Source organism: Amblyomma maculatum, chromosome 4 (assembly GCF_055883805.1).
Source record: "Amblyomma maculatum isolate TAMU_Amacu chromosome 4, ASM5588380v1, whole genome shotgun sequence".
Taxonomy (NCBI): domain Eukaryota; kingdom Metazoa; phylum Arthropoda; class Arachnida; order Ixodida; family Ixodidae; genus Amblyomma; species Amblyomma maculatum.
The window spans coordinates 24948461-24973105 of NC_139347.1; the positions used below are offsets into that span (position 1 = coordinate 24948461).

General features: G+C 49.9%; 2 protein-coding genes across 6 annotated transcripts in view; one reads left to right on the forward strand and one right to left on the reverse strand.

Moving 5' to 3' along the window:
* Nucleotides 1-24645, forward strand: part of LOC146190522 (ankyrin repeat and BTB/POZ domain-containing protein 2) — a 99476-nt gene that overhangs the window by 51778 nt on the left and 23053 nt on the right. Inside the window, 8 exon segments of the mRNA XM_084600921.1 lie at nt 9565-9832; nt 11924-12295; nt 13311-13514; nt 14113-14372; nt 17281-17378; nt 17380-17658; nt 17660-17718; nt 18864-19285. Of these exon segments, the coding sequence (XP_084457047.1) occupies nt 9684-9832; nt 11924-12295; nt 13311-13514; nt 14113-14372; nt 17281-17378; nt 17380-17658; nt 17660-17718; nt 18864-19285 (1843 nt within the window). The 5' untranslated portion in view covers nt 9565-9683.
* Nucleotides 1-24645, reverse strand: part of LOC146190524 (uncharacterized) — a 92229-nt gene that overhangs the window by 25049 nt on the left and 42535 nt on the right. For all 5 annotated transcript variants that reach the window (XR_014706553.1, XR_014706551.1, XM_084600917.1 and 2 more), the window contains one exon: nt 8116-8238. Coding sequence is in view for 3 of the 5 variants with exons in the window: in XM_084600917.1 (XP_084457043.1) it covers nt 8158-8238 (81 nt within the window). In the remaining 2 variants the exon portion in view is untranslated. The remainder of the gene's footprint in view (nt 1-8115; nt 8239-24645) is intronic.

The window sequence follows — 24645 nt, forward strand, 5'->3', positions numbered from 1 at the left end:
CTTGAATGCGGTGAGCTTCTAACCGGGGTCACGAAAGAAAGCTGTTAGCCTTTGTCCAGGTCAGCTCAGAATTAGGGGTGGAACAGAAGCGCCATTTAGATACAAGTACAATTTTCTGCACCAGCTTGCACCAAACAAGACCTGACATGCGCGAATCGATTTTTTTTTTTTTTTTGCCCCATATGTCGCGGCTTCCAGGGGTGTCACAACATTTGAAATGGTTTGCAATAACGATTGCTATTCCATTCGCACCTCACTTATTGTATTTGTTCGATAAATGTGAATTTTCGGAAAAACTGGATTTTTTACGTGTCTGAGCGCGCGGCCTATCATATCAGTTCACAACTGTCACAATAGCTCATATCTCGTGGAATCGACATGCGTGATAATGCTAGCGGCACCAGCGAGTGAAAGATGTGGTACAGCGCGACACGTCATATCGTCGGGCTATCGCAAAATAAACGAAGGACGATTAACGACGAAGAAAGCGAGCAGGTGCCAGTGATGTGATCATTTTCTATCACTGTAGCGTGAGAGACGCGGCACCAGCGAAACACACTTTAGGAACATCGCGGAATGGACAAAACGTGTACTGTACGCATGCGCTGCTGCGGTAGCTTCGCGACGCTGCTTTAATTCTGCACAAATTGTTTGGTTTGGTTTGTTGGGTTGAAGTGGAGGGCTCCGGAAATTGATACCATCTGGGGTTCTTTAACGTGCACTGACATCGCACAGCACACTGACGCCTTGCTTTTAGACTCCATCGAAAAGCGGCCTCCGCGGCTAGGGTTCGACCCCGCATCCTTGGGCACAGCAGTTGAGCCCACTTACCACTGCGCCACCGCGGCGGGGCCCTGCACAAGTAGTGTAATAGCGTGTCAGTTCAACCGCCGTTAACTCGGACTAAGAGTGTGGTTTAGTTCCATGTATGTCTGGCATCGGACGGTCCATATTTTGGTCACGGGCCGTCTTGCACAGGTTATTCGCACGGACAGAGGGCGGAGGTGGGGGAGAGGTCGCATTGATGTATACGGCCGGAGTAAGGTAGCGGTCGTCGGCATAGTCCTCGTGAATCTGAATTTAATGGGACATTGGGGCGCATGCAATCCTGCGTGTTATGGCAGGCGCAATGACTGGAGCCCCTGACTTCCTCAGTACAGCTCACTGACATAGTTATGGTTTGCTTAACTTCGCGCCTAATTCAGAGGCTGCGATCAGGCGCGTGCGTCGGCTAGTCGCGCTGTTTCGAACGCTGCTTGGTGCTTCACATAGTCATATTTATATGGGGATGGCATCACGCGTTCTAACGCTTATGCGGATCTTCCCTGATAGGGCTGGAGCAGGTGGGTCGCCGCCGCTTGCGGCGGGGGCTAGCCTGCCACCGAATTTTTATCTGTTGGAGGCCGTCATTGCACCCGCCACCGCTTCGGTGGTGGACGACGGCTGTTGTTGCGGCGCGCGTCTTTCTTTCCCTTTCTCTTTTCTTTCTTCTCTATTTTCTTTTCTGTCTGCACGAGGCAGCGGAGGTGGCTCAGCTACAGAGCCAGTAGCAGGCCCGTGCATCTTTTTTTCCTTCTTCCTACAGCCACAACAACAACATAACGCATATATGCGTATTCCCCTCGTTTGCATTGCGCGCTCTTCACTCGCTATATTTACAGTCCGAGCAATAATATCCTCAAAACACGACGAGGCCGTTTGTAAGCAGCTCCACTTGTACCGCATTACATTGCGAAAAGGGTAGTGGAGGCCTTTACGATTTTAATGAAGATTTGACCGCACCCTGTCAAGTTGCTCCAAAATTCTGACATTGCTGCTGCAAAATTATTACATTTCTGCTCCATAACTGAGACCACATGCTTTCCTGCTCCAAGAGCTGTTTTAAAACTTGTTCGCATCATCCCACCCCTGCAGAGTTGATCAACTGTTTTCCAATGTGCATGTTCTGCTAGGGATTCGTTTACAGGCACTGTTTTGACGTGACCGTTTCCCATGTTTCTAACCACTTGTTGGAAATGCAAATGGCAACAAGTTTGCATTTGGGAATAATACGGGACAGTTTCGTTTTGTACCACCATTATGGGCGCAAAACGTCTCTTTCCTTCCAGGCAAAGGAATCCAATTATCATGCAGTACAGGCCGCATGAACAAGTGCCACCATCGTTCTACCGGAATACAGCAATATTTGTTTTCTTAAAAACATGGTATAAAACAGTTGCTGCCTTCTGCAGCGTAATGGTGACTAAGTGATTAAGGAGCTCTACTACTGAACGGAGGTTCCCGGGTTCGAATCCTACCGCTGCGGCTTATAAAGTAACGGAAAAATAAATATAACAATTAGTGGGACAGACAAACTGGCAAGAAATGCAAAGTATGTGAGCACGTGAAATCAGGAACTGTAGATATTCGCAGGATTGGCGTATGCAGACATATGGGCAGATGCGTATAGTGCTCGCGAATCGCGCGAAAATAAAAGCCAGGCGTGATTTCGTTGCGTTTTCGTGGTATCGACTTAAGCCCTGTATAGATGGACTCGACAGCACCGGGTCGAGTTAGCGTCGTGTAAGCGAGGGCACCATTATTCGACCCGGTCGGTGTCTACATGAACTCGCTCGCCAGCGAGTAAGTATCGCAGCGGCGCGTAGCGTCGAGATTCGAAGTTATTGTGCAAGTTTCTTACTCGTATTTGATTTCGTTGCCTTTCATTATCGAGAGCTTCGATTATTGTTTTTTATCGTTTATGAAGGCTAAACAAGATTCAACTTTGCTTACGCTCCTCGACGCTCCGGAGTATTTTCGATCCCAGAGTTCCCCTTAACTCGACTCCCTGACTCGACATTGTCTACATGCTTTTAGACAAGCGGGTAAAGCGAGTTAACCTACCCCCTGAAAGTGACTTAACTCGACCCGCTCCGCCGACTATTTTACTCGACCCGAGTGCGTATACATGAACCCGACCACCGTTTTTTTACTCGACAGGCTTAATTACTCGAAGCGACTCTGTCGAGTTCTTGTATAAAGGGCTTTAGTGACGTAAACTAGTGCGCTTCTTTTGGCACTTTTCTAGCAAACCGCATACCACCATTTCATCAGTATCGTCATCATCATATCGGCGGTAATTTATGGAGAAACAACTCCGTTAACATGCTATACATTTCCGAGCTCTACTTACAAGTTCGGTGCATTGTCCACCTATCTCTATGAAAGGTGTAACATAGGTCTTAATAGACTTATATGAAAGGCACAAATGTCTCCACATGTTGCACGATGGAACTGACTAGCTAACTGCACCTTACTAGCTAACTGTGGTCTTAACCAGGAGATAACATTAATGCATATATATGCAAGGTACGGTATGCTATTTAGTTTAACGCCCTCATTTGATCGTATCCAAGTGGCATCAGCTAATATGGACGCCATATTGGAGGGATCCGGTCGAAACCGTGGGGTCCCTTAACGTGCATTGACTTCGCACAATAAATAAATATAAATAATTGGTTCACAGGAAGGGAAAGGCGCAACATCTGTCACACTTGAGTCTGTGGACACCTGAACCGCGCCGTAAGGGAAGGGAGGAAGGTGGGAGTTAAAGTGGAAAGAGAGAAAGAGGAGCCTTAGTGGAGGGCTAGGGAGTAATTTCGACCACCTGGGGATCTTTAACGTGCGCTGACATCGCACAGCACACGGACGCCTCTTCGTTTCGCCTCCATCGAAACGCAGCCGCCGAGGTCGGGTTCGAGCCCGGGTATTCCGGACAGTAGTCGGGCGTCTTACCACTGTACCACCCTGGCGGGGCAAGGCGAGGGCGCCTTAAATTCCGTCCTCATCGAAACGCGGCTGCCGTAGCCGGTATCGAACACGCGCGTCCACGGACCCGGTGGTCGAGCGCCCTAACCTCGTCACCGCTAAAGGCCTGTTTACACTTGAGACTCGCGGCGGTTATGCGACCGTTTCGGCCGAAAAGCGACAGTCGCAGACCGTTCGAACACTGCTCGATTTTCCAGCTTTGCAAAGCGGTAACCAATCAGCGTCTCAGATGAAGTGAACTAAAGTTAGCTTTACTCTGTGTGGTGAACAGTCAAGATAGACAAGTCTTGTTTCGAACAAGACCAATTCGAACAAGCGACCAGCGGGTCGCATTTGCAAGTGTGAACATCGGTCGAGCTGGCCGGTTCCCTGGTCGCATGCGACAGCTAGCCGCTAGCATGCCTTTTGCGAATCACAAATTTCATATGAATAAACCCATATATAAAATAAAATGTGTGGTTAAAAGCTTACGCATGAGCTCTACTAAGCACAGAGTTCAATTCCTAAGCCCTGAAAAGACATATCAGTTGGTGCAGAACTGGCAGTGATCGTTTACTTACTAAATAAACGGCAAAATTCGACAGGCCTTGCTATGCGGACCTACCGCGGTGGTGCAGTAGTTAAGATGCCCGACTACTGTGCCGGAGTACCCGGGTTCCATCCCGACCACCGGCGTCTGCGTTTCTATGAGGGCGAAGCGAAGCCGCGTCCGTGTGTTGTGGGATGTCAGTGCACGTTAAAGATCCCCAGGCGGCGGAAATTACTCTGAAGCCCTCCACTACGGCATCTCTTTCTCTCTTGCCACTTTCACGCTCACCGACTTCCCTTCTCTTGTTGTTGTGGCTGTAGGAAGAAGGAAAAGAAAAAATTTGGAGGACGCTTAAGCTTCGCCTTCAAGAGTGGAACGCGATAGCGTTATTGCACCTTGTCGAGAAAACTTACTAAACGCAAGGGTATTGGGGCATCCTCGCACCGGTACCCGCGCGGCCCGAAGGGGAGAAGCAGGTGAGCGAAGATAGTGATCTAAAGAAAGGAAAGACGCTTGATTCTACAACCTGTGAGGGTGCACGGCAAAACGTCGGGGTTACGTCAGGGGCGAGTGGCGCGCCACGTGTCGGGGCAGCGCTGCACATTGCGAGGAGGGGTTCTTCTGTGTTTGTCGCAAGATGGCTCTGCATGTGCGCAGAGCGCAGAAGAAATGTAGCGGAAACGTACTTCGCTACTCGTGTAACTGCGACTTCTGTAAGTAACATGCTCATAATTACCGATATACACTGCAGTATAACGTTCTACGGCATGTTTCTAAGGCAACACCGCATTCACTAGAAGCGCGTTTGTACCGCTTTCAAGCATAGACGAGAAAACTACCATGATAGACGATGGTATGAACCAAAGCCAGGAAATAAAGAAAAAAAAAAGAACTCGTGGCTGAGTGGTAGCGTCTACGTCTCGCACTCCGGAGACCCTGGTTCGATTCCCACCCAGTCCATCTTTGAACTTGCTTTTTATTTATGAAGTGCATGCAGGGATTTATCGCTCACTGGACGACGACGACACCGGCTTTTCTGCGACACGAGCTCCTTAACGCTACCGCGTTAAAAAATGCACAGGCCTGCTACTGGCTCTGTAGCTGAGCCACCTGCGCTGCGTGTGATTGCTTTATAGAAAGGGAAAGGCGCGGTAACTGTATCACTTGTTTTCTGTAGACACCTTAACCGCGCCGTAAGAGAAGGGAGGAAGGTGGGAGTGAAAGTGGAAAGAGAGAAAGAGGAGCCGTAGTGGAGGGCTGCGGAGTAATTTCGACCATTTGGGGATCTTTAACGTGCGCTGACATCGCACAGCACATGGACGCCTCTTCCACCTCCGCTGCCACGTGCAGACAGAAGAGAAAATAGAGAAGAAAGAAAAGGAAGACAGAGAGAAAGACGCGCGCCGCAACGACAGCCGTCGTCCACCACCGAAGCGGTGGCGGGTGCAATGACGGCCTTACAACAGATAAAAATTCGGTGGCAGGCTAGCCCCCGCCGCAAGCGGCGGTGACCTACCTGCCCCAGCTCCATCCGGGGAGACCTACCACCTTCTCTTACGGAGGCGCAGGATGGTGGTGGTGAAAACGTTTATTGTCTGAAAGAGGTAGGCGCAATTCAGGTGTTCGCAGAAACAAATGTGATAGATACACTGCCTTTCCCTTTCTGTGAACCAATTATTATTATTATTATTATTATTATTATTATTATTATTATTATTATTATTATTATTATTATTATTATTATTATTATTATTATTATTATTATTATTATTATTATCTGAAGATCTTTTTACTTCTGCAATGCTAATGCTTGGGCACATGTGCAAGCATGATCAGTACTTGGGAGCGGAACGGCGGCGCAAGTACTGTCATTCCCCTTGGGGACTAAGTACTGGCACCGTATAAAAACAAGATAAAAAAAATGCATGGGCTGCCAAAAATCCAGAAAGAAAAGCTTAAAATATAGATGTGTAGTGGAGAGTAAAAAAAGTAACGAAGGTAGGAAAGAAAAGTTCAAAATAAATAACAGCGCTTAGGTTTGCTAGGAAAGAGGTCGTTTGGGATACTTGCCACTTAAAGGGAATGGCAATAAAATCCTTGCACATATCCATTAGGATAGAATACTGATTGTAATAGAGGTGAAAGTAATTTAATTTTATCCAATATTATTATTCAAGCATAATCTTGTCATTTCCTAGTCGCAGTAAGGTACCGAATAACAATACGTCAACCTCACCTCATTTTCTAGAAAACTACCATGATAGACGAGAATGCTTGCTTTGTTTGGATTCGCCTGTAGCAAACTTTAAAACAGCATCATTCGTTGCCACGTACATCAACTGACCCACGATAACGCGCCACATGCGAAGCGCCCGTACGATGCCGAGCACCCAAGCACAAAATATGCGCCAAAAGTTGAGCATGATTGGCAGGAATGCCCTGCCCGTGCGCTCGACCGGTTGTTTTACTCTGGCCGGTATGTGCTCTTCTGACGGGTGACCTCGCGAATTTCGGGGAAGGGCGCGACCCCTCGTGGGGCCCCCTTCTGGGATCCGGCGCCGGCCTTGTGCGCGGACTGCTTTTTAAAACGCGAAGTGTAGCACTGCTGGACGCATGTGGAAGGGCGGGCTGACCTCAAGCCTCGCTCCTTTTCTAAACGCTCGCGAAAAAAGAAACAAAGCAGAGTCGGTACTGTGTAATTTTGCTAGGCGCCGCGGAAGCAGCAACAGGGGTGGCCGGTCGAACCAGCAAGTGCGAGGAACGCAAGGCAACAGTGTGTTTTTGCCTAACCTGCCACGACCTTCAGCGGTCAGTGGTTTTCTTTTTGTCTCAAGTGATTTCGCCGGTGGAAGTCGGAATTCAACCACTAAGTACGCGCTTTAGGAAAGGAAGCGAACCAGCCGAATTCTTGGGTAGTGGGGAGAGAATTTGCCTCTTTTTTATTTGCGCACTTAAATACTTCGCGAGCCTATATATCTATTTGAAAGGTAAAAACAGATAACAGAGAATAGAACAGCGTGAAAATTCAATAACTAAGAAAATTACAGATATACTACATAAACATATGAGAGTAGGACTTGGATAGTTTAAACATTGAAGGACTTTGGCTAAATTTACACTGAAATGACGGAAATAGTGTGTGACCTTATATTAGCAGTATCATTTGTTTGCCATGCTTCCAGTCTCAGTCTGTTGTCGGCATGTGTAACGAATTTATAAATATTCGAACCTAAGCCGACCTGAGGGCTTCGTATTTCGTGTTCCTAAGAAGAAACCTATCGCTTGGATTCGAATAAATACGGTAAATGGAAAAAAAGTAACAGAGCTTACAATCAATAGGAGCTGGTCAATGGACTTGTTAATCCTATCTGGCATTTTAAAGGGAAAAGAAAGCTTGCGTGCCTCGATCCAAAACGTTCTCTTTTGTCCCTCTCATGAAAAATAAATTATGCATCTGAAAATATTACCCTCGGCACGAAGCGAGTCGCGGCAGCAGTGCGCCTCCCAGTGCCTGGAAACAATAACAGCATTATGGATAAGCAACAGTGTTTATAAGTTCTTTATTAACGCCATGACTCGTCAGGGCTGTTGTCAGCGAATGAGACAGCCGCGCATACAAATGCTCTCAGCCGCATCTCAACATGTAGAGGGTAGAGCGCGCCTGGGTGGGAACTCAGGTTTTTTCTTCGTCATCGATAACAACTAGAAATTAAGAATCTCAGAAACCTCTTGAGAATCCTCTAAAGCAACCCTGAAAAAAAGGAGGACTTGGAACTCACCTGGCTACCGGTTCATTCTGGTAAACCTGGTAATGAGGCAGCTCACAATATGTTTATGGCTCGAAGATCTATCGGTCGATCCCACGGGAGTCGATCCGTGAGCAAGGGCTTGAGCCCGGAAAGCTGCGAGGAAATCACCCAGTACTTTAAACTAGCCATGCAGACAAACCCTATTGCCACTTCACAAGACTCTTCACAAGACAGCTCTAAATCAATACTCTCCTAAACTCAATCAGGATGCACCACTTTGACACTGACGAATTCAAACTCGATTGCTCAAAATGTAGCCAGGAAGCCACGATGGAGCAAATCTTTTGGGACTTGCCCGCAGACCCACCAGCCGAAGAACTCTAGAAGCTTGTAATTCTAGGAGCGGCTGGCCAGCTCTGGTCCGGAAGGACAAGTACGGGTCACAGCAAGAAAAAGAAGTAGAAGAAGAAAGTTTATTTTTGGTTTGGTTTGGTTTGTGGGGTTTAACGTCCCAAAGCGACTGAGGCTATTCGCCGTGAACGTAATATACTCAGTATATATCCAGGAGGAGGTCCCGTATTCAGGGGCTGAATTGGGACCTCCCGTGCATAAACGACATGAAGGTGTTCAAAAAAGAATGCAACATTTACGAAAGTTTAACGAGAAAAAAAAAAGATACAACAGCATTCAAAGCAGTAAAATAATGGAAAGAATAAATCCTCATAATTTTAGGGAAAAAGTATCGAGAGTAGCAAAATGCCACTAGACCAAGTGAAAGCGCATATAAGAATAAAGAGAAAAAGAGCACACAGGCAGAACAATGTCGCAGGCGAAATCACATCGTATTATGCCCTGATATTAAAAATTCTTTAGTTCTTAAGAGATCGCCCTTTCAAGTACCGATAATAAAAATTTACCGACAGACAAGCGGTTCTGTACCTTTTTTAATTGACTGTGCAGATGCCGTTATTATCCGCTGTGTGGTTGTGAAAGAATTACTTGGTACGTTCACAACTCTGTGCTCTTGGTGAAGGCGTCGAAATAGCCAACGCCTCGGTAACTAATTTGTGTCGTCCGGTTGACGGAGCACGCAGTATATACCGGTGTGCGCGCTATTCATGCTGCTTTCTTTTGTTTCATCTAGTGGTCTTTATTTGATTCCTTCTTATGTCGGTGGTGGGAAGTGAATTATATCTCAATATCGATGTGGCCGAGTTCGTTGTGATGAATGTGGACCTCAATGTTAGAGGTACCTGACCAAGACCTTCACGCTACTGTTGCAATGCATGGGTACGCAGTGCGCTTAAAGTATGCCCAAACCAAAGACCTGTGCTGTCGAATTTAGAACTGGAGCAAAGTTGCCAACCCCCCCCCCCCCCCCCCCCCCTCCCGCACACTCGCCAATGCCCCAAACTTCTAGCAATAATGAATTAGTTGAATATTTCATTGATTGACTTATTCATTCATATGCGTTTGCAGGAAGTGGAGCCAGCGGTGAACAGTGAACTCCCCGTCGCCTTGGTCGAGGGCGGCCGCGCAAACAGCGTGGCGCACCATGAGCTAGCAGTGCGGCGCGCGAGCGAGCGGAGCCGCGGGCCATGGCGTCGGTGCCCGCGGTACCCGAGTTCCGGGACGCCGACCAGTGCCGGCAGCACGGCCTCGAGATCATACGGCCCAAGCCCCGGCGCCTTGGAGACCTGAACCGCCCGCACGACACCAGGATGCCCGCAGAGGGTGCCTCGCTTAGGTAGGCACCGTTGTACATTTCGGTCACGTGTACACGGAACATATATTTTTACAAGCAAATATCTTGTCATTAGTCGACAGTCTTTCGAAGCGTCTAAACATGGTGTAAGAATAAAAAAAGGTAGAGTAACGTTCCTCCCCTTGCTCTACGTCAGACCATGAAAACTTGCAGCCATCGCATATACTGATAGAACACGCGTAAGAGCACAGGAGGCAAAGGACTTTAGTGGTAACAATGTGGCAGATACATTGGAACTTGTTCATTGAATTCTCCTAATTAGAACTTCGGTTTCTTTTTTCATGCATGCTTTCGTGTCGTCGACACCGTTGTATTTCGATAGGAGAAAACGCCTGCGCCTTCAGAGGCATGCTGGCATGCAATGGTTAATTCCAACAGGTCGCGCAGGCGACTTATTCCAGCCAGCGAATCATGGCAGCTCGCTTCCGGGCTGGCAGCAAACGGCTACTGACTACGGCAACCAACTATGTAACTGCTTTGATTGCGCCGATGCCACACTGACCACGCAGGGCATACCGTGAGCACCCGTGACCATCTGCCGCCAGCGCACTCTGCTTACCGCCAGCAGGTCTTCCTGCCAGTGCCCTTGTCACCGTTGCCCTTGTCTCTGTCACAGTACGTCGAGGTTACCGCTAAAAACTGCTCCCGTCAGCCGCTTTGGCCGCTATAAATGCGTCACCACATTCTTCCGGATTAGAGGTGCACATTGGCTGATAATATTTCTCGTATCTTGCTTTCTACATAGCCCATCAGTCAGCTGGTGGACGCGGCGTGTGGCTTCGGTAGGGAACGCAATCTTTGAGTGATATAAGTGATATAATCTGAGTGATATAAGTTTTGTGATATATAAGCAAAGCTACGGGCTTGAAAACACTATTTGTAGCCACCACACAACTGCGACAGGGCGGTCACGACAGCTATTGTGGAAGCCCGCCTGAAGTCTCGAGTGTTCAGTGACCTAAGTCATTGTGGGCGGGTCTCAAGCAATCCATTGTATATTGTACCATAGTGTATATATCTCTCCTTATTTTTTATTTTTACCTACCCTGTCCTTTCCGCTGTCGCTCACCTCTTTGATGTCCTCTACCGCTTCGCCATTATCCCCTTATTTCCGTCGCCCCAGTTCAGGTGCTTCAGATAACAGATACCGGTGCTGGCAAACATATTTTCCTTCCTTTGAGATAGCTAACAATAAATAACCACATAACACTACTTGTAGAAAGTGCAAGCAATAAACGGAAGCGCCCATAAAGTGCTTGCTTTTGTCGCAAGTCGTATGTTACGGCGCTGAGATCGACATGAGAAACTTGGTCTTTGGTACTCCATTTCCCGCAGAAAACAGAGAGCGTGAGCACAGAATACTGGCAGGCCCGATCGGATAGCTTCACGTCCGAGACTTCAGACGATCGCTACGAGACACTGTTAGGCTTCGTCCCGTTGTCTCTATCTATTTGTTTTTTGTTTGTTTGATTTTGCGCCGTTAAATTTAACAATGAACCAGAACCAACTAGCCCAACAGCAAGTACTCTTAGGCTACGAGACACCAGCGCATAGACCCGTTGGCATACTGTGGCACAGTCGTTGTTCTGGTGGTGCTGTGCAGTGCAGTTTTAACGACGCGATAGCTTTAAAGGCCCCGTTCCCAAGAACCGCCATATTTGCCGCATCCTTTTTTCTTCGCATTGCAACGAACTGGAACGGCCTTTGCCACAGCGTAGCTGGCATCACTTGCCCATCAAGCTTAATAAAAATTTGGGTCGTCATTTCAGGGATGTCACATGATCATCGAAACCAAACATTTTTTTTTATTCCCACCCCTTATGTAATACCCCCGAAGTGTGGTTTTTAAGGCAATAGAGTGAAGTGAAGTGAAAATCAGGCGTCCGCGGCGTTGTAGCCGTCGGCGCTGTGGGCGAAAATTCAGTCATGGCTCTGGTGCCAGGTGGTAGCTCACATAGCTGGCGGCTGACATAGCCAGGCAGAGGATGTGCGACGTCACGCGCTGACTTGACATGGTCGATTTTCCTGCATATTTACACCAAGAACGCTTCGCGCTGTCCGCTACACTCACAGGGCCACGCACCGTGACCTAGTGGGGGGCTCGGCGCCCTCGCTGACCAAGCTGTCGGTGCGCGACCTGTGGCCGAGTCCGTCGGGACGCGCCTCCCTCGAGGCGTCCCCTCGGCCGTGCTTATCTGCAGCGGCCTCGTCTTCTCCGGGGCCGCCCGGGTCCAGTCGGGCGACGCCCGTTCGTGAGACTCCAGTACTAAGCAGCAGCAGCGGCGCCAGTAGCAGGGCCTCTCCGGGCTCCCTGGCGCTGTCGGCGGCCACCCGTGCCTCCCCGGCCCACAAGCTGTCGCTGGCCGAAGCGAGTATGGCGCGCGAACAGGAGGACCAACAACACGACGAGGGCTTCTCGCCCGACCCGAACTTCTCCGTGTACCGGTGAGCACGCATTTAAGACAGCTCTGCACACCAACCTGGGAGTGTGCCTGACGAAGGAAATAGTTGGGCACGTTGGTGATGTTAAAGACCCTAACGCTTGGTCTGACCAGTATAGCTGGAATGTGAAAATAGTGAAAAGGGGGAGGTGGGGCGACAGAAAAAGGGCGGATACAAGATTTTTCTTGTCTCTGTCGCCTATTCATCTTGTTGGCTATCTATGGAAGGCTAACAGTTGCAGTGTTAGACAAGACAGGAAATTTTATTGATTTTTGCAATCGAGAGGGCGGAGCTCCTGCTATGTGTACTAGTGCTTTGAGCGATGTATGTACCTTACAGCGATAGCTTTCCGCGAGGGCGAGCTGTCCAATGCAATAAATGAGACGATTTGCTATAGCTAAAAGGAATGTCTAGAGCAAGGAAGGAAGTGGAGTTTTTAGGAAGGTACGATGTGAACAATTCACTGCTGGCCTATATCTTGCAAGCGTGGCCCTATACGATCTTTACACGGCGCTAATCCTCGTTTAGATCCTTTGTAGACACAAGATCGTATATATGTTGATCCAAGAACAAGTCGAGAACAAAACAGACTATTTGTAAAAATGCTTTGGTGTCTTCAAGATGCCTCTACAGTGACGTCATAATATATGGCACTAAGTTCGCACTGTAAATGATATTTCGCTATAAGGAACGTGAAGCTCCATATCTGGCTGCATATTTCCTAGAGTGCGGGACACCCTTCGATAACACATGCATGGCGCATCACTTCAGGCTTTTACGTACACTTCTGCTGGTCATACGGCTCCTGCCGGCTTGCCTCAGTGAGTTACATGTATTTACCCATTGCGCGTGTTGTGCACCGCTGGCTCGCCATGCCCAGAAAGTGTATTTGCCGCCTTCGTTAGCAGGAAATGGGAGGTCTTATCAGTTTAGTAAAAGGTACTCAAAGATACGTTTTTCGAAACATCGAAACGCGATGGTAGGCGTTATATCTGATCTTTCCAATGATGTACTGCAGCGACTCGGCGTCAAATACGGACTGTGGTTCGTTGAGCAAGAGCTCGTCCGATGGCGATCCCGTTGTGTCGAGACGCAAGCCACTTGCGCGGTTGAAGTCTCGCCGCCGAAACATCCTCAGCTTCCCCCTTAACCCGGAAGACCCAAGGCTAGGGACACGCCGCCATGACCTCTACGCCGGTGGCTCGTCTTCTGATGAAAACAGGTAAGTTCTGCATGTGAGAAAGCGAGGTGAAATTGCGCATAAAAGGCAGCCAGGATGATGCTCATTTCAATGTGTTGTGGTATTTAGCAAAAAATTAAAAACAATGATGTCGCGTTCTGCCTGTTGGGATCAAAGATTCAGCAATAAAAAATGAATGCAAGCCCCCTGCGCCGTCTGTCAGGAGATTAGACCGCAAGCGTATCTTTGGAAAAGATAGCTCTGACATCGCAGTTTTGAGCATTTAAGCAACAGCTATTTAGGCATTGTAAATGTCAGTGACCATGCTGTGTTGTATCGCCTCAGGAGGTTGCTTTCACTAACTATTTGTGAATAAACTCTGCTAAGCTTTAACAAAGCATACGTCTCAAGACTTTTCTCGCACAGCAGTACTAATCTATAGCTGTTGGCGGGGAAAGTGTATTGACGCCCTTTTGCTATTGGCCTTGTTTTCATCGGGGACGCGCGGAATAAACGAGACGGGCCGTCTCAGCCTATTTCCGGGGCTTTCAACTTTTATTGAAAAGCCGAGTAGAGTTGTACAGCAACTGCCAGTGTTCGGCAAGGGCTAACACGCTGTTCTGTCCCTTTGCTCCACCAGGTCGTCAGGCCACGCCAGTATGAGCGACGGTGGTCAATCGTCGTACGCGAGTTCGACGTCACCGCCTACGTACCTGGACTTTGCGCGGGCGACTCCATCAGCCACACCACTCACTAAATCCCTACATAACGTACCAGGGCATCTCAAGGCGGTGCCCGAAGACGACCGGGTCCCCATAACCTCAGTGTCCGCGTCACGCCTTTGTCGCCGGCCCCAGCCATCGTCGTCGTCCTCATCACATGGTAAGCGCTGGAGACCATGCACGTTTTGTTTGGGGTAGTTTGATAGATATCTGTATACAAGCATAGGGATAAGGGTCTTACTTTGTATAAGCATCCTGAGAGCCGCAGTATGCCGCAACATAGAACTTCTGCCTTGCTGCTCGAACAGGAAGTTAATAAAGCCCCAGAGAAAGAGCGTTCTTGGGAATACGCCATCTTTTGTCACGTGGTCTGGACCAGGTAATCTACTTCAATGCATATTTGACTTTTGCGAAGCTTGCAAAGGGAACGCGCCTGGACAGTATTCTCGCGCGGCGGGCATGACTAGGCGGCCTTTTCTTTGTGGCCGTTGTGTATCCATGCCACATTAGTGAAACCGCTTAACGTGCTGGCCAAAGCAGCCTTGTTGAACTTTCGGTTCAACTCACGTGAAGTATGGCGCATAATGGCGGGCACTTTGACCGACGCTGGTGATTCCGTATTGTTTTGATTCAGACCATAATTTGTGCACTAGATTCTATTATGCCGGCGGCAACCACGCAGGCATGCAGGCACTGTACTAAAGGCGCATCCCATTTGCGGGTTGCGAGAGCCGTGCAACTGGCTGTGATTTTCAGGCAAACAGCGGTTGGACAGAGCCGACCTTCACGTCAACAGGTCAGGGAAGCCAGATGTAAAAGACGCTTCTCTATGGGCCTGGTGCGCTGCAGCTTTGGCCGAACATGTGGCGCCGTCTGGGAGGCGCCGCTGTAAAAGGCGGCTGTCTGGATCCGCTGCCGTGGGTAGCGCCGACGCTGTGTTCCGATTTATTTTTGGTTCCCCGTAAGAATAAAAAATAAACAGCGACTAAAACAAGGGCCTGTACTTACTTAGTAATTTCGAATCTCATATCGCACCCATTGCTTTTCGTTTTGGCTGCGCATTTCCAACTTTTCTTCTTTTTTTTTTTTTTTTTTGTACAGTACTTGACGCTAGGTTTCTTTCAAGCATGCACGAGCGATCGCTTGTTTGTATCGAGCGCGCAACACGCGAAAAACACACACAAAAAAAGGGTCTTTTTTTTTTTACTTCTGAACCGAACTCGAGCTCTAAAAGTTGTTGTAACCAGCGCTGGCAGGTCTTCGGACACAGCCTGTGTTGTAGAGAGCGCGGAGCCTTCCTGCCCAACGAGAGTTTTTTTTTTTTTTTTTTTTTTTTTTTTTTTTTTTTTTTTTTCTAACGACTTCCTAATGATAGTTTCCAGCTGTTCTCGGTGCTCGCTTTTGGGAAGCCTAGCCTGACGTAAAAGACGTAGAAGCACGACATGGAGAGCGAAGCACATTGCAGGAGTGCGCGCTTGCTGACTTGACACACGTTCATGGCTCCCCGCAAAGAGAAAACGTCCTTTTAAACTAACAGCTCGATCTGCTCTTGTGTTTATGGGTGTCATAATAGTTATAAAAAAAAAAAAAAAACCGTCGGGAGGCAATCGAAAATCAAGTTTTTTTTTTTTTTTTTTTTTTTTGCGGTTTCCTTGGAAATCATACGAGAGCGATGTGTCGCATCGTTAACAGTGGCACCCGGCCTTGCAGATGCAACTGGCATCCGTGATATTCCGTGGGTTTGCCAACAACTACATACAAAAAAAAAAATGCATTACATATGTGGTGAAGAGACGCCGAAAGGGCCGAATAAAACTTACCTCCAAGCTGACGTTGTAGAAGGCGGTTTTCATTTCGTTAGCGCATTTTCTGAAGATATCCAAGGGCCCTTCTGCACTGTGAAGTTCCCCGCGCACTCCACGCACGTGCTGGCTTCGTACAGTTTCTGACCGCGCACCAATCAGTTATTCTTAAATCAAGTCTCAACATTCCCGATCACGCGAAATCCCCCGAACAGCACGCGCTGTGGAGCTTGCTCAGCTATGGCTGTTTTTCCGCGCACTGATCCGTCACCACTTATTTCGACGCATCGAGTAGAAAATAAAAACTGCGGTAGAACTGCCGAGCGCTGAAAAAGCACGTGCATGCAAGGCCCGACGCCTTAGGGTACATCTCCATACACAGCCTGCTCGTCCCGTCCTGGGGAAGACGTGATTTTTTTTTTTTTTTTTTTTTTTTAAGAGCCTTTCTATTGACCAACGGAGCCCAGCTCTCGGCTGTCGCTTCTGGGGGGTCTAGCATGCCGTTTCCACATACACTGCCACCGAGGGAAAAGCCAGTGCTGCGCATTGCACACTGGCTTAGTTTTTGTTTTATTTATGTCCTTTACTTTCAAAGTGCCATATTGTTCGGGTTCCAAATTCCTACTTCAAAGGAAAAAAAGAAACCGTAGAGCCGCCAGCAGAAGCAGTCGCGCGCCGACGATGCCCTGCCGCCCCAAGCGCCGGCGGCCTTCTCCCAGACGGCATGAATGGGTAGACAAAAGTTTTCTTCTCACAAGGTTTCTGCCGAGAAGAGTAGACTTAGCGTTCACTCCGCCGCCTCTCTTCGACGAGCAGACATACCACATATGGGTGCGCCGGCGGGAGGTGGCGCTACTTGTTCCGGAGCAGTGGCGCCTCCATACCAGCGCACTAGGCGATAGGTTTTGCATTTCGCGAATAGAGATCTCAAGGCGAGAAATTCGAGCAGCGTGAGACCGTCCTATGGTTGCCGCTTTTCGACCGAAACGTCCGTACAAGCTTATCGACTCTCACGTGTTAATGTACCCCGGTCCCATCCTCGCAAACTCAGCTTAAATATAAAAAGAAAAGAGGACGAACGGGTCTCGCGGGACACATGCAGCTAAGAATTAATGCTGTATTGAGCTTCGTCATCTACCATCTGGTCCGTACTTTTTCTTTTTATTCTAACGGTGTCTGGAGGTAGTCTCCTCCACAGCTGTCGGGCGCTTCGAGACAAAGCCCACGCGATGTCAGGCTCATGCTTGCCTACTTTCGTGTACAGGCCGCCGTGGGGTATCGGAGCAGCAGCGGGGGGCTACGAACTCCACGACAACTCCTCCGCGAACCTCGACGACATCCGGCAAGCGGTCGAGCAGCTGGCCGCTCGGACGCAGCAAGGGTAGCAGCGGCGGCGGAGGCTGTGGGGGCTACTCGACGTCGACGTACTCGTCGGACGCCGAACCGGGCGGCGGCAGCGGCGTCCGGCGGCTCATGCGGCACTCGAGCCTCGAGACCATCGCCACCAACATCACGAGTGCCGAGGAGTTCGTGTGGGTGGACAATCTGCAGTCCCGACTGGTGGAGATGCAGCGGCCGCCCTGGACCAACCATGATGTGTTGCGGGTACTCCAGAGCGGTCGATTGCGCGAACAGCGCCGCAAGATATCCATGGAGGTGGTGCCCGCGCCTCTCATTCCTCCTGCAGAGACCCCTAGTGCGAGTCGCCAGGGAGGCCCAGAGGTACGCTCCTCTGCGAGAACGAGCTCGTATTAAAGCAACAAAGAGGGGGCCTAGTTGGGCGTCTTTATTCTCATACGGCTCGTTTAACGCCTTAACGCACGCTTATGGCCACGGACGTAATTGTATCAAGCGCCTCTCAGTTCACTTAAGAAATGGTTTCCGCTTTGCTCAAAGGAGGAGGAGGACGACGAAGATGAGGAGGAAAGGCAGGGAGGTTAACCCGTAAAAGAACCCGGTTCGCTACCCTGCACTGGGGTAAAGAGGTGAGTGGATATAAAAGTTGTAAGAGAGGGATGGGTGAAGTTAGTACAGTCACATCACAGACATGTCTCATCACATCACGTCACAGTCATATAACGTAACGTAAGAGCAAAATCATAGCTCAAAAGTTCTTCAGATTGCTTGCCGGTGCCCTTTACGCTGGCTCCTATCTCTAGCAACGTCGGAAAGTGATTAGGAAAGGAGAAATTATTTTTTATTTTACTTGGTCCCCGTGTTTTGAACTTAAATAATAACCGCAAGCAGAGAGGGATGTCGAGCGAGTGGCTTTATGGATGCTGCGAGGCAAAGTGCCTTCAAAAACTAAAGAGGGCTGTTCAGGTTTTAGATTGCGAGCTGTGTGATCTGTGCAAGCATGCAGCGTTCACGGGTCATGCGTTATATTAAAAAGTCCAGCCACGCAGTCCCATGGCGACAGTGCATTCTCGATAAAGAACGTCAGTTCTGTGGCCAGCTTCCGAGCCTAAACTTGGCAGTTTACGGCAAACTGTTGAGATACCTTCATCGAGACGGTATTGTTTTTCTGTCGAAAAAGCTGTCTGGTAAAGAAAATACTGCGGTCGGGGACAGACCACCGCACAGTGAATTTTTATTTTTCATATCCATACGTCCAGGAAAGTCTCTTCAAATACATGCATATCGGTTGGTTTGCGGGGTTTAACGTCCCAAAAATACATGCATATCGAGGGAACGACGTCCTAGTTGGAACATGTCAACATGTTTCAGTTGCAAGTGATTGTAACGAAGCGTGATATTCATTTACGTAGTCGCCGCACAGCGCTTGCCTTGCGCCTCGGTTTCTACACGGTGAAAGACCAGTGGCCACAGTTGCAGACCATAAAACAAGAACTCTTTTCCTTGGGCAGGCTATCTCGTCCTCTCGGCGTGTGTGGCAAGCGGCAAGTGAGCGGTGCCCTGTGCATCGTTCTATCGCCCGCGCTGGCCGAAAGCTGCGTGAGCGCCTGCCACCGGGCGGCCGCCATGTACACCTCGTCGTCGTGCGACCAGCTGCGATTGGGCAAGAGCGCCCGCGCCGGTCTCCAGCTGCCCGTGGGCCGGTTCCAGCGATGGGCCTGCGACGCCCGGCTGGCGCCCTGCGTGCACGAATACGGGGCCCTCTACCTGACGGCGGCAGCCGAGAACCTCCTGGAAGAGCTCGTCCTGCGTTGCCTGGAACCCGGTACCACGCTGACGGCCGCCGCGCTCGAGGCGGCCATCGCCAGCAGCGGGGAGCTCTGGGGGCTTTTCCAGCCCTTCGCTCACCTCAACGCGGGAAGGACTGCCACAGGTACGACGCCTTCAGAATCACTTGGCTGTCTTGTGGGATTCAGGCATTCGGGCGTTTTCTCCGCGCGGCCGCCGCCTGCGTCCCGCGGTGTTCTCCCCTTTTCCTTTCTCCACCTCAGGCGGTGGAGAGGTGACCGGATGACTTGTCACTGTCATTTGGCCACAGTTGCGCCCCGGTTTCCCAGTTTCCATTGGTGAATTTGGGCGAGAATACGGAACCGCATCGACCGCCGCGCTCGCGCAACAGTCCGAGAGGGACCAGGAGAGCTGGACCCCTCCGAGTGATCGACCTACGCTAGTGTTCTACTCTGCTGGCCCCTTTGTTCGCGCAGACCAGTGTGTAATCGAGCTCGCGTGCTCGGGTTCCTGCGACTTGCCTGTCGAGTGGGGTTCAGCGATCCCCGCCAAGCACACCTTGCATTGATTGTCCACTCTTTCTCAAAGCAGACCTGCGGTCGCCGCGAGTAATCACAGCACTGCATTTGCATGCTGGTTACGCGTATTTCACTTCATGCGCGAAGCTGTGGATGGATCCTTGCTCCTCACGCGACCCAGGTCCCCGGGACGGGTTGAGTGCTCGTGTGGTACGCGACAGCTGATCGAGGCATCGGCTTGCGCGAAGCTCGAACTCGCGGTGCTTGATGGCCTGCTCGAACTTAGGAGCCACCGTCTGCAATGCTGAATTATTTTCGGAAGGAAAAAAAGAAACAAACTATTTATTCTCCTTCTCAGCAAGAGGCCGACATCGGGAGATTTTCGAGGTCTGTTTAGCCGGTCCTCATAAGAAATCAAATACTGCAACCACACAAGCCACATTCTCAGACAATACGTTGATGGAATTGTAATTGCCTAAAACGCAAAAGATGGTTTCTTTCACGAGTCACACGACGCAACGACACCGGTGCCATTTATCATAGATGGGATCTCTTTCCCATCTGCCGTTTTATAAGCCTTCTTTTCAGAAGTGATAGAGGCTTCCTTCATCCTTGAAATTATAGTCTTACTTCTTTAATGGAGCAGAAAGTGGACGCCAGGCGTAGAAAAGGACGCATGCAGACTCGCCATAAACTTGACACCCGTATGTACGGAAATATTACCTACTAGAAAACAACGCCGCCTTGTTGTAAGACGTTAAAACATATGCTGGCTTCGTCACGAGGTGTGCAAACATGCCAATGAGAAGACCGTTTGCAAATAGTACAAAAGTAAAAGACTTCGTTTGCCTTTCAGCTTGTGTCTGTACTGCACCCATAAGCCTGTTTTCTCTTCAGCTCTTGAGTCTCGTCTCCGTTGTCTCGTCATTCGCGCTAGGTTGTGAAAATGGCAGTGAAAAACATTTTATTTCGCCACCTATGAGACGTGGTGCCCTTGGTCCAGGGCCCCACTAGCCGACACCGCTGCCTGAGCCCTGGTAAGAAGTCGCTAGTCGGAGAGGTCACCAGCGCTGAGTGCAGGTGCCATGCTGCTGAGCCGAAATAAGGAGAAAGGGGAAGGGAAGGTTTGGCGGAGCATGCTCGTATGGTGCGGAAGAGGGAAGGGCAATCCTCCGTCGCAGTGGGGGTAACAGGAGGAAACGAACGTGATGTTCGGTTACATCCCAGCTTGGGAGGTGGCACCACACCGCAGCCTCTGCGCTGGGTGCAGTGATGGGAGGTCGTAGCGATTTGCCTGATAGGGAGTTTGGAGGAAGGGAGTACGGTAGTTGAATGCCCTTACGCTGAACCTGTGCCCCGTGCGTCGATCGATTGTCTCTATCTGCTATACGAGGAGTTCTTGTCAGGAGGATGGAATCAGGACGTGGGCGGTTTACCAATAGCTGAACTGCGTCGGGATCGGTGTAGTGATGTGTTGTGAACTGTCATGTGTCCGGCAGATTTATACATTCATTTATAGGTCACTCCTGGATGAGGCGGGGGGAGGAGCGGGTGGTCCCATTTTAACGATGTATTTTTTGGACTTTTTTCGTTAGAAAATTGACTCAGACTGACTTTTCTTCGTAAAATTTTCTCGTTCCGCTCCTGACCGTTTTTAATTCCCCTCTGTCCTGGGTTGAAGACTGAACAGTGAAAGCCTTTTCTCAATCCAGTCAGAGTCACAAGGCCGCCATAATTCGGCATTAACTTCGTGATTGCGACAGACTGGCTATGACCTTTTATACATCTGCTGTATATTCAGTGGGTTCCTCACTTCTATGTTCAGCGAAGTTTTGCTGCTACAGGAAAGGTTCAGGAGTCTTTTAAAGTATCTTTTGCAGAGGTTCCCTTCAGAAACGGTCCTCCTCGGTCTCTTGAGCAGAATCGAGATGAGTAGGTGATCAGCCGTACTGGTGCACTAGGGCATATAATACAGAACGTTAAGCACTAGTCCAGTTTTTCTCAGCCATTGATGTGTTGGGGACTCCTAACCTCCTTAGGGACCCCCTGTGGACCAGTGGAAGTGTAGGGAGGGGCATAAGAGGGGGGGGGGGGGGGGGCGATATTGTGCGGAGGACTGCTGTCGCGATTCCGGGAGCGGGTTGCAAAACTGGGAATACGTCAAGAGGGCTCTAAGAAAAGCGCGCGTGATAAGCCAGCGCGGCCTGCAGAGGGCGCAAGGAAAAGGTGACGCGCCGGCATGCATTTCGCTAGCTCGAATTTCACCGGTGTCGGCATCAACAAACGCCGTAGACGCTCCCTCTCTCTTGCCGCGCTGTCCGTTCCGCGCTCCCCTCGCGTTTCTTTCGCTTTGGGAAAGTAAAATCGGCTTTGAACATCCGTGCTTTTACCCCTGCAAAACTGTATCTCGTTCTACTAGAGCTATCGCGCGACCTTTATTTTTCTGTGCGTCTGACGTGGTTGAAGGTTTCGCGTACTCTGCGGTCTGCGGGCCCCAAATGAGAAACACTGCACGAAAGAATCTTGGTCCACGCCTGCTGATAGAAATAACGACTGACGAAAGCGCTTCAAGTGGAGTTTATTCAGTTCCAAAAAAAAGGGGGGAGAAAAGGAAAGGGGCGGCGTAGCAGCAAGGAAGCAACGCAAGCATCTTGCATGCCCTCTTCAAGCAGCCATCGTCTAGCTCGCACGCCTTTTCCCATTCTCGGTGCTAGATTAGCGCGCTTATAGCTTGACAGAGATTATCATTTGTACAGGAGGTCAACATAAGGTATTCTGCTTCGGCGTATGACACCGATGTCCTAGGCGAGTCTCGAAGAAAATCGCTCGCTGTGCACTCGATATGGAACGTAATGTGCTGTTCTGCGTGTCAGAATCGTTTTTTCTTTAAGTTTATGGGTTCATTTGGTACCTGCCTAAGCACACTGGCCACGTACTCCGAGTATTTCTTTTTGCATCTCGCTTACTGCGTGACTCGGGCGCTGCCGAGAGGTGGTGCCAGAGTATTTCCTAAAACTTACTAGAGCTGACATTGAAGAAGACAGGGGTTTTTCATAGACAATTGAGAGAAGAGACTTACGAGACGAGGCGAAATGCTGCGCGCTCTGCCTTTGTATGGCGTATTGTAGTCCGCCTGCTTAATCGTACGAGGTGCAACTCATGAGCGTTCTTGCGACATTTGGCGCGGCCGGCATCACGCGCGATTCGCTTCGCGCTCCGACTTCCAGCGCGTGGTGTGTGCCAGGCGCCGCCACGGCTGCGATAGCGGTCGCTCACTTGCTACGGAGGCGCCCGCGGACGTCGCCCCGACGGCGGCTGTGGCTGGCGCCGTGTACGTCGGCCGACGACGCCGCCGAGAGCGCGAGCTGCGCCGGCTGGGAGAGAGGCACAAATCACTGTAATTTGTTTCTCCGTCCACGACGCATCGCGACGTATCCCCACAGCTACACTCGGGGCGCCACCAGCGGCCTCCACCTGCGCAAAATCGCGACTAAAGCCCGGATGCGCCCCGAGCACATCGCGCACTCGCGGAAGCAAAACAAAACGCAAAAGAAAAAGAAAATGGAACGAAATGCGAAGGCCTGGGCGCTACCACGCTGCAGGTATGGCGGTGTGGAACGTTTTGCTTTTCTCGATGCGGTGGTCCCGCTGCAGAGCCAATTCCCTCAATGTCCGCCCCGCCTCCTGCTTTATTTCCCGCTCCGCCTTCGTCCGAATGTGGTTTCGAGGGCTTGCGGATCCCCGAAAGTATACCGGAAGTGCCACTTCACCTTATGTTGGCTAGCTATCGGCTATAACAGGAGCTCGATGTTTTTCATACCTCTTCTCGCCACATCATCACCCATCACTACATTCATTCTTCTCATAACATTCCCAAGCGCAGAGTAGCAGGCCAGATGTTCATCTTTCCGACCAACCTGTGCTTTTTCAATCACTAAACTCATCATTCGGTATGCCAGTGCTAGTCGATGTCTGAATGTAAAGAAACCGAGATGAGTGGCGCTGGCTGCGGACATAATTTTCCCGCGGCTGTAAAAAGGGAAATAGGAGATAAGCTTGCAATGTTCAATTAGTCATGATTAAGGGTATATCACAAAGGCGACAGTGTCGGCAAATGCGCGCACATGCTTTTGTGGAGGGGTATATCATGCGAGTGTTTACAAATAATCAAACGGGGCGCATTCTGAAATTATTGTGCAATGAGCTTGTAACCACTGACTCATAAAGAAGTCCCTCATTTCCCCTTTATTTCTTTGCTGCATTTACAGAATGTATCACGAAATTCTTGCCACCCGATGCATTCCCCTGAATATGCAACGAGCGCGCTAGCTGACTGATCTGCGGGGTTTCAGCAATAGTGCACGGGCTTGCCGACTGGAGCTGACGTCCCCAATAGACTCGTACTTATAGAAACATCTAAAAGACTTTAACCTGCATCAATCAGGCCACTATATCACTGCGCTGCCACGTGTTAATTGATACAAAAATTTAGCTTAGCGCGCTACACTTGCCGCCGCCGTCTACAGCTACCGCGCGCCGTCAGCGGCTCACGCGGATCTGTTGTAGGCCGTCATTGCACCCGCCACCGCTTCGGTGGTCGACGACGGCTGTTGTTGCGCCGCGCGGCTTTCTCTCCCTCTTCCTTTTCTTTCTTCTCTATTTTCTCTTCTATCTGCACGAGGCAGCGGAGGTGGCTCAGCCACAGAGCCAGTAGCAGGCCCCGTGCATTTTCTTTTCCTTCTTCCTACAGCCACAACAACAATGGCTCACACGCTGATTGAGTCCTGCGTGCAGAGTCCGCTGGTATTTGATGGGAGCGTGGTGACATCTGTCGCCCTCAGGGTGATCTGCGCATGCATACTGACGCTCGCAGGGATAGCGGTAAACGGTTAGCGGTAACCGGTAACGCTAAACTAAGGATGTCTAATGTAAAGATGTTAAAAAAAAAGAAAAGCTAACGCAAGTGGAGAAATGAATAAAAGTACAT